This window comes from Amblyraja radiata, chromosome 16 (assembly GCF_010909765.2).
Source record: "Amblyraja radiata isolate CabotCenter1 chromosome 16, sAmbRad1.1.pri, whole genome shotgun sequence".
In the NCBI taxonomy this organism is placed as follows: Eukaryota; Metazoa; Chordata; class Chondrichthyes; order Rajiformes; family Rajidae; genus Amblyraja; species Amblyraja radiata.
The window spans coordinates 16,084,043-16,092,411 of record NC_045971.1 but is presented as its reverse complement, the minus strand read 5'-3'; the positions used below and the strand labels follow the sequence as shown (position 1 = coordinate 16,092,411).

At 49.6% G+C, this 8,369-nt stretch overlaps 1 protein-coding gene across 2 annotated transcripts in view; it reads left to right on the top strand.

Annotated features, from left to right (window-relative positions):
- The first annotated feature begins 3,832 nt into the window (after positions 1-3,832).
- The window catches only part of LOC116981962 (inactive phospholipase C-like protein 2), a 127,540-nt gene continuing 123,003 nt past the window's right edge, over positions 3,833-8,369 (top strand). Inside the window, exon 1 of one of the 2 annotated variants that reach the window (XM_033035213.1) lies at positions 3,833-4,550. In XM_033035213.1, coding sequence (XP_032891104.1) covers positions 4,344-4,550 — 207 coding nt within the window. In that variant the 5' untranslated portion in view covers positions 3,833-4,343. The remainder of the gene's footprint in view (positions 4,551-8,369) is intronic. The other variant, XM_033035212.1, reaches the window with a different exon arrangement.

Below are 8,369 nucleotides of genomic sequence, written 5' to 3'. Positions count from 1 at the left end.
AACTATTCCTGAACCTGGTTGTTGCAGTCTTCAGGCTCCTGTACCATCTACCTGAAGGTAGCAGGGAGATGAGTGTGTGGCCAGGATGGTGTGGGTCTTTGATGATACTGCCAGCCTTTTTGAGGCAGCGACTGCGATAAATCCCCTCGATGGAAGGAAGGTCAGAGCCAATGATGGACTGGGCAGTGTTTACTACTTTTTGTAGTCTTTTCCTCTCCAGGGCGCTCAAATTGCCGAACCAAGCGACGATGCAACCGGTCATAATGCTCTCGACTGTGCACCTGAAGAGGTTAGAGAGAGTCTTCCTTGACATACCGACTCTCCGTAATCTTCGCAGGAAGTAGAGGCGCTGATGAGCTTTTTTGATAATTGCGTTAGTGTTCTCGGACCAGGAAAGATCTTCAGAGATGTGCACGCCCAGGAATTTGAAGTTCTTGACCCTTTCAACCATCGACCCGTTATTATAAATGGGGCTGTGGGTCCCCCTCCTACTCCTTCCAAAGTCCACAATCAGTTCCTTGGTTTTGCTGGTGTTGAGGGCCAGGTTATTGCGCTGGCACCATATGGACAGTTGCTCGATCTCCCTTCTATATTCTGACTCATCCCCATCAGTGATACGCCCCACAATAGTGGTGTCATCAGCGAACTTGATGATGGAGTTCGCACTGTGGTTGGCTACGCAGTCATGGGTATAGAGTGAGTACAGCAGGGGGCTGAGCACGCAGCCTTGAGGTGCTCCCGTGCTGATTGTTATCGAGGCTGACACATTTCCACCAATATGAACAGACTGTGGTCTGTGGATGAAGAAGTCGAGGATCCAGTTGCAGAGGGATGCGCAGAGACCCAGTTCTGCGAGTTTGGTAACCAGTTTGGAGGGGATGATTGTGTTGAATGCCGAGCTGTAATCGATGAATAACAGCCTGACATATGAGTTTTTGTTGTCCAAGTGGTCCAGTGCGGAGTGGAGGGCCAGCGAGATCGCATCCACCGTTGATCTGTTGTGGCGGTAAGCGAACTGCAGTGGGTCCAGATTTTTGTCGAGGTAGGAGTTGATTTGCTCTATGATCAGCCTCTCAAAGCACTTCATCACCAACGGCGTTAGTGCCACTGGTCGATAGTCATTGAGGCACGTCACCTTACTCTTCTTGTGCACCGGTATAATTGATGCCCTTTTAAAGCAGGTGGGGACCTCAGACCTCAGAAGTGAGAGGTTGAAAATGTCCGTAAAAACTCCCGCCAGTTGGTCCGCACAGGTTTTTAGAACACGACCGGGTATACCATCAGGACCAGGTGCTTTTCGGGGGTTCACCCCTCTGAAGGATTTCCTGACGTCGGCCTCTGTGACTGAGACTGAAATGCCATCACAGCGAATGGGGGCTCGGGAAGGCACATCAGTATTCTCCCTGTCAAAGCGTGCGTAAAACGCATTGAGCTCGTCAGGGAGTGATGTTTCACCGACATTCGAGCTGCCTCCTGGTTTCGCCTTGTAGGAGGTGATTGCATTCAGGCCCTGCCACAGCTGCCGAACATCTGTCATCCTCCAGTTTGGAGCAGAAGTCCCTTTTGGCCTTTTTGATGGCCTTATCAAGGTCATCCATTATTATGGCGGAGGTGTTGTTACCTATCCTTGCTGATTGTAGTCTGGGTCAGAAAGTAGAGGATTCATTAGCAGATGGGGGCGCTGAGTCCGAGGCCCAGGAGTTTGTAGAAGAGTTATGATGTTGAATGTGGAGCTCTTGTCGATAAATAGGATTCTAACATGAGGTGTAGATGGGGTCAATGGTCGGGAGTCTGGTCTGTGTTATGGACAAGGTTCCGCATGGTAGGCTGCTCTGGAAGGTAAGATCAATAGACAATAGGTGCAGGAGTAAGCCATTCGGCCCTTTGAGCCAGCACCGCCATTCACTGTGATTCCTGCCTTCTCCCCATATCCCCTGACTCCACTATCTTTAAGAGTTCTATCTAACTCTCTCTTGAAAGCATCCAGAGAATTGGCCTCCACAGCCTTCTGAGGCAGAGAATTTCACAGATTCACAACCCTCTGTGTGAAAAAGTTTTTCCTCATCTCCGTTCTAAATGGCTTACCCCTTATTCTTAAACTGTCGCCCCTGGTTCTGGACTCCCCCAACATCGGGAACATGTTTCCTGCCTCTAGCGTGTCCAAACCCTTAATAATCGTATATGTTTCAATAAGATTCCTTCTCATCCTTCTAAATTCCAGAGTATACAAGCCCAGCCGAGCCGATCATTTGACACCATATGACAGCCCCGCCATCTCGGGAATTAACCTCATATGGGATCCAAGGAGGGATAGCTGAATGGATTGTAAATTGGCTCCATGGAAGGAAGCAGAGGGTGATGGTGGAAGGTAGCTTCTCGGACTGGAGGCCTGTGACTAGTGGTGTGCCTCAGGGTTTGGTGCTGGGCCCATTACTGTTTGTCATCTAAATCAATGATTTGGATGAGAACATACAGGGCAAGATTAGCAAGTTTGCTGATGATACAAAAGTGGGTGGTTTTGCAGATAGTGAAGATGGTTGTGAAAATTTGCAGCAGGATCTGGATCGATTGGCCAGATGAATCGTTGTTGGAATTTAATACAGAGAAGTGTGAGGTATTGCATTTTGGGACGTCTAACCAGGGCAGGACCTACACAGTGAATGGTAGGCCTCTGGGGAGTGCTATAGAGCATAGGGATCTAGGAGTGCAGGTGCATGGCTCCTTAAAGGTTGAGTCGCAGGTAGATAAGGTAGTCAAAAAGGCTTTTGGCACATTGGCCATTTAGCTTCATCAGTCAGAGTATAGAGTTTATAAGTTGGGAGGTCATGTTGCAGTTGTATAAGACGTTGGTGAGACCGTGTTTAGAATATTGTGTTCAGTTCTGGGCACCATGTTATAGGAAATATATTGTCAGGCTTGAAAGGGTTCAGAAAAGATTTACGGGAATATAGCCAGGACTAGGTGTGAGCTATAGGGAGAGGTTGAGTAGGCTGGGACTATTCCTTGGTGCGCAGGAGGATGAGGGGTGTATAAGATCATCAGAGGAATAGATCAGGTAGATGCACAGAGTCTCTTGCACAGAGTAGGTGAATCAAGGACCAGAGGACATAGATTTAAGGTTAAAAGATTTAATAGGAATCTGAGGGGTAACCTTTTTCATACAAAGGGTAGTGGATGTATGGAACAAGCTACCAGAGGAGATGGTTGAGGCAGGGACTATCCCAACATTTAAGAAACGGGTACATGGAGAGGACAGGTTTGGGGATGTGGAGGGATATGGACCAAGCGCAAGCTGGTGGGACATGTAGCTGGGACATGTTGTCCGGTGCGGGCAAGTTGGGCCGAAGGGTCTGTTTCCACACCGTATCACTCTAATACTCCAACATAGATGTCAGACATTGGAAGCCTATGCCTTTTCATTGGGAAATTTGAATCTTCCGCCCTGATGTGGCTGCGCTACAGGAACAAGCTCTGGGTGAGGGGGCACGCGAATAGATGCCATTCTCTCCACATTTCAGAATAACAACGTTCCTTAACCCCTTAGCGTGGATAACTACTCTGCATCAGGTGTTCTGACTATTCTGAGTGAACGTGCCACTGTTTCCAAACACCGGGAGGGGTGAACTAGGTCTCCCTCGTTTAGTTTTCGCAATGATGATATGAAGTAAATGGTTACTTTTAATATCAGGGGCGACCTGTTTGGCTGCGACCGCCTTGGTTTCAGAGCCGACTGGTTGTGGCGGGGAGGGAGACTGAGTCTTGGGGGGGTGAAGAGAGACTGTCTGTGGGGTGGGGGGTGTGGGGTGGGCCAGATACTCTGCCCTCCGACGGGATACCCGGCCGCAGCGATGGATCATGTGGGGGCAGAGTTGGTGTCACATCCAGCAGTGGTGTTGCAGCTGTAGTGTTGACTGACGGAGGGGCTGCTCCGTGCTAATGTTGATGCGATTCTGAGTGAGCCGGGACCCAGAGGGGTGAGCGAGGGGGGCTGCGGCTCTGCACTTGTCCAGCGGCGGGCACGTCCCTGCATTTGTCTAGCGGCGGACTCGTCCCCCAGCCCCAGCACCTTGGCGCCTCCTGCCCTGACACGGCGGAAGGCGGCTCAGCTGGCGGGCTCGGAGGATGCGAATGGTTTTACTCGGAGGGAGGTGGGGAGAGACGTCCTGCGCCGCACAACACGAGCCGGAGACCAGGCGCTCGCACCGGCCCGGGCTGATGTGAAGCAAATACCAGCTGTAACCCCACAGGAGTGAAGGAGAGCGGCTGCCCCCGAGTCCCCGCCACTGGCAGCCGGGGTCCCGGGCGCAGGGTGGCCGACTCCGGGACACCATGCCCCGCTAACCATGGCCGAGGGACAGACGGACACAACTGGAGCCGGGTTGTCCGATCCTCGGACACCCGCCGATCCCACCCCGGACACCAGCGGCTTCTCAGCGGACCCTCAGCCCGTGTGGAACGGGAGCCGCCCGGAGCTGGGCGAAGGTGCAGCCGGCAAACCCAGCCCGACACCACCGCCACCACCACCGCCACCGCTCAGCAGCATTATCAAGGTAGGCACACACTCGCCCCGCTCACAACAACCCCATCCCCATTATATAGCACTCTAGTCTCAAATACCAATCCCGCCTCAGATTTCCCGGGCTTTGCAATGCGACTGTTATTATTAGTATTAGTGTGTTCCTCGTTCAACATTGTCCACAACACGACCGGCCACAGCAGCCGCTCTGCGCCCCGCGGGACAAGTGAGTGTGAGCGGCGGGGAGAGCGGGCAGCAGCCGGTGCCAGCGCCAGCGCCGCCTCTCCAAACATGTAGTCGGCGAGGGCAGGAGCAGTTTGGGGGAGGCGGTGAGGGCTATTTGTCGTTGCCCTTTGCACGGGTCTGTGAGTCAGTGTCAGTATTATTTTTTTCTGGTTCGTTACCAAATTAGTTGTTTTTTTCCCTGTGTTACAAAACCGAATTCACCCCCTTCGCGGAGTAGCTCTGTAATACTATTTATTGTACAGGCTGCTCACAGAAGTTGGGGGGCAATTAAATCACGTCTGGTAAAGAAAAATCCCGACCCACAGTTAAAGAGGGGTTTAATGAAAGTAATCACTCCCCGTCTTGTTCTGGAGACGGTAGAATGCAATGCACCGGCCGCATGTTTCAAGAAAGTATAGCAATCTCTGCTTGAACACTGCCTGGGAACTGATCAAACTTGGATTTCAAACAGGGGACTGACTGTAGGTCCCCGTGTTGATGAAAGCCCAATGGACTAGATATCCTGGGCGGATTTCTGGCGTGTCGTTCGCAGTTGCTGTGGTGTGGAGTGTAGTTTGGGGCACGGTGCAAAGACACACGTTTCATGTGCCAGACTGCACACTTCAGTTTCACTCGCATTTCCTCTGTTGAAAATCAGCTCTGATCAAACTCGGGCATGGGTTGTGTAGCTTGCACGTCATTCAAGTGCCGTTCAAAGACTATCCTCTACAACAGAGCACAGCACAGCTGTGATATTCAACAGCATTGCATCCTGAATCTAGCACCGCCCACATTCTGGGCTGGAGGAAGCAGAGATTTGGAGTGGAGTGATGGTCCCCATGGATCAGTACATTAACCAGATGTTTCTAGTAATGGGAGAATCCAGGACCAGAGGACACAACCTCAGATTAAAAGGAAGTAACTTTAGGATGGAGATGAGGAGCAATTTCTTTAGCCAGAGGGTGGGTGAATCTGTGGAAATTTTTGCCACATTCGGCTGTGGAGGTCAAGTCGTTGGGTATTTTTACAACAGAGATTGATAGGTTCTTGATTAGTACGGGCATCAAAGGTTACGGGGAGAAGAAGAGAGAATAGGGGTGAGAGAGAAACTTAGATCAAAGATCGATCAATAGATCAACTACGATCAAATGGCAGACTTGATGGGCCAAATGGCCTAATCCTGATCTTATGGTCTTATGCACAAACCGGATAAATGCAGTGATTCAGTGGCTCCCTTGGGTTTCCTACAGAGAGTGGCCCACCTTCATATCACATGCTGTTCCTCTCATCCACAAGGCACGTCAGGAATGGGGCAGGATGCTGTGTACACTTGTCCGATGAGACAAGGTCCAGCGAGAAGCAGGACACCACCCAGGACAAAATGGTCCATTAAACTGGCCCTCAGCCCTGCCTTTGGGCATTCACTCCCTCCGCTGCAGGAGGTCTGTGACTGCAATGTGTACCTGTACCAATGCACTGTGGTTACTCACCACAGGTTTCTTCGTAAATGCCTCCCGAGCCTGTGAGCTCTGAAGGGTAAGCAGCAGAAGCACGGGAGTGCCTCCTTCTTGCTCTTGCTCTTGTTCTCCACGTCTTAAGCTGACTTGGAATTATAATACTGGCCCTTCTTGATCTTTGGGTCCAATGACTGAAACCCCATATGTATCCATCCAACGTAGAGGCCGAAGCAGTTCAAGAAGTTATCTCATCACTGCCATCTCAAGGCCATGTGCGAAATGTCGAAATCCATTCAACAAATTAAAAGGGGATGTGTGTGTCCCATCTCATCATCTGCACCCAATGATTTGCATGGCTTTCATTCTCATTTCATTGAACACTTAGTATCACAGTTACAGAGATAGCGCTGAAAACTAATGGTTCAGCGTTTCTATTCCACCACCATGGCTGTGGAACTCTTTCAGTTCGTAATATGGAATATAAAGCAAGATAGTCTTTGAAGTGAAACTACAGGGATTGCCCCAAAACCCAATTGCTTTACTAATGCTCTTTATTGAATTAAATTGATTGAAAGATACAGCATGGAAACAGGCTCTTCAGCCCACTGAGTCCACATCAATCACCTACTCACACCAGTTCTATGTTATCCCACCGTTGCATCGACTCCCTAAACACTAGGGGCAATTTACAGTGGCCGATAAACCTGCAAACCCACACATCTTTGTAGGAAACCAGAGCATCCGGAAGGATCCCATGTGGACAAGGGGGAGAATGTGCAAACTCAGCACAGACAGCACCCAAGGTCAAGATCACACCCTGGCATCTTCTGCTGTGAGGCAGCAGCTCCACCAGCTGCGCCATTGTAGGAGAGGAAATGTCTTCAACCTTGTATATTGTGGACTATATGTCGTAGAATTGGACAACATAGAAACAGGCCCTTTGGCCCATCAGGTTTGTGCACTGGTTCCATTTTATTCGCCCCATAGTCCCATCAACACTCCCAGTTTCTATTACCCAGTTACATAATAGGGACAATTTATTGCAGCAAGCTACAAAAAACATGGCTCTTTGGGGTGTGGGAGGAAAGCAGAGCACCTGGAGGGAGGAAATGCGAGGGGTCACAGGAAGAACTCCATAAAGGCAGCACCAAAGGAGGGAGGTGAACCTGTGTTGCTGTAGCTATGTGAATCCAAATGTGATTGAGTCCTATTTGTCCTCTGAAATGGTCTGGTCAGACACTCTATCCAGCAGCACTTAGATGGGCGACAGATGCTGGATCTGCCAGTGATGTTCATCTCCCCAAAATAAATAACAACAAAAGAATCACCATCAGCAGGGTACCTTCCTCTGGTGTGGATATCTTCTGATACATTCAGTCACCAGTGTACCCTGCTGGCCCAGGACTTATGGCCTCAGAATGTTCACAACAGAGTTTTCAGACTCTGAGGTTAAGCAGATGACATGTGAATGATTTAAACATTCGCAAACTGCAAGCATGTTTGAAATCAGAAGCCATGGCATCCCCGGCCTTCCAGTGTAGTGAATGCTTGTTGCACACAAAGAGACATAAAGGGATCAGCTTTACAAAAATGAGTTCAAAATCCATGGTTTTCCTATTTTATTTTGCTTTCATGCACTGCAATTATCACGGACATTGGAAAAGTCTGTGATAATCTCCCTTAAAAGAGGGGGAATTGTTATTGCAGAGCACTGCACTGTTTTTATTCATTGGGATGTTCTGCGCAATTCCCTTTAACCAGTTAATAGTGAGTGCATGTGGAAGGAAACCTGCGCATCTGGAGGATACCCATGCGGTCACGGGGAGAATGAGTATATTACACACAGACTGCACTCGAGGTCAGGATCAAACCCTGGTCTCTGTTCCTGCGAGGCAGATGTTCTATCAGCTATGCCGACTGTCAGATCTCCCGCCCATTTCTTTTCCTTTATTCTGCTCAAATGTTTGTCTCATTTATTTTTTTTTAAACCCGGACTGATTCAATTTCTACCACACTCCAGGCAGTGTATTCCAGATCATTCCTGCTGTCTACAAAGTCCTTTGTACATTCCCCCCCCCCCAATTTTTAAAAGCTTTTCGAAGGACGAATGTCTGCTCAGCCAAGCTGGGGCATAAATGCTTCATTTAAGCCACCGAATGAAAAGAGAAATA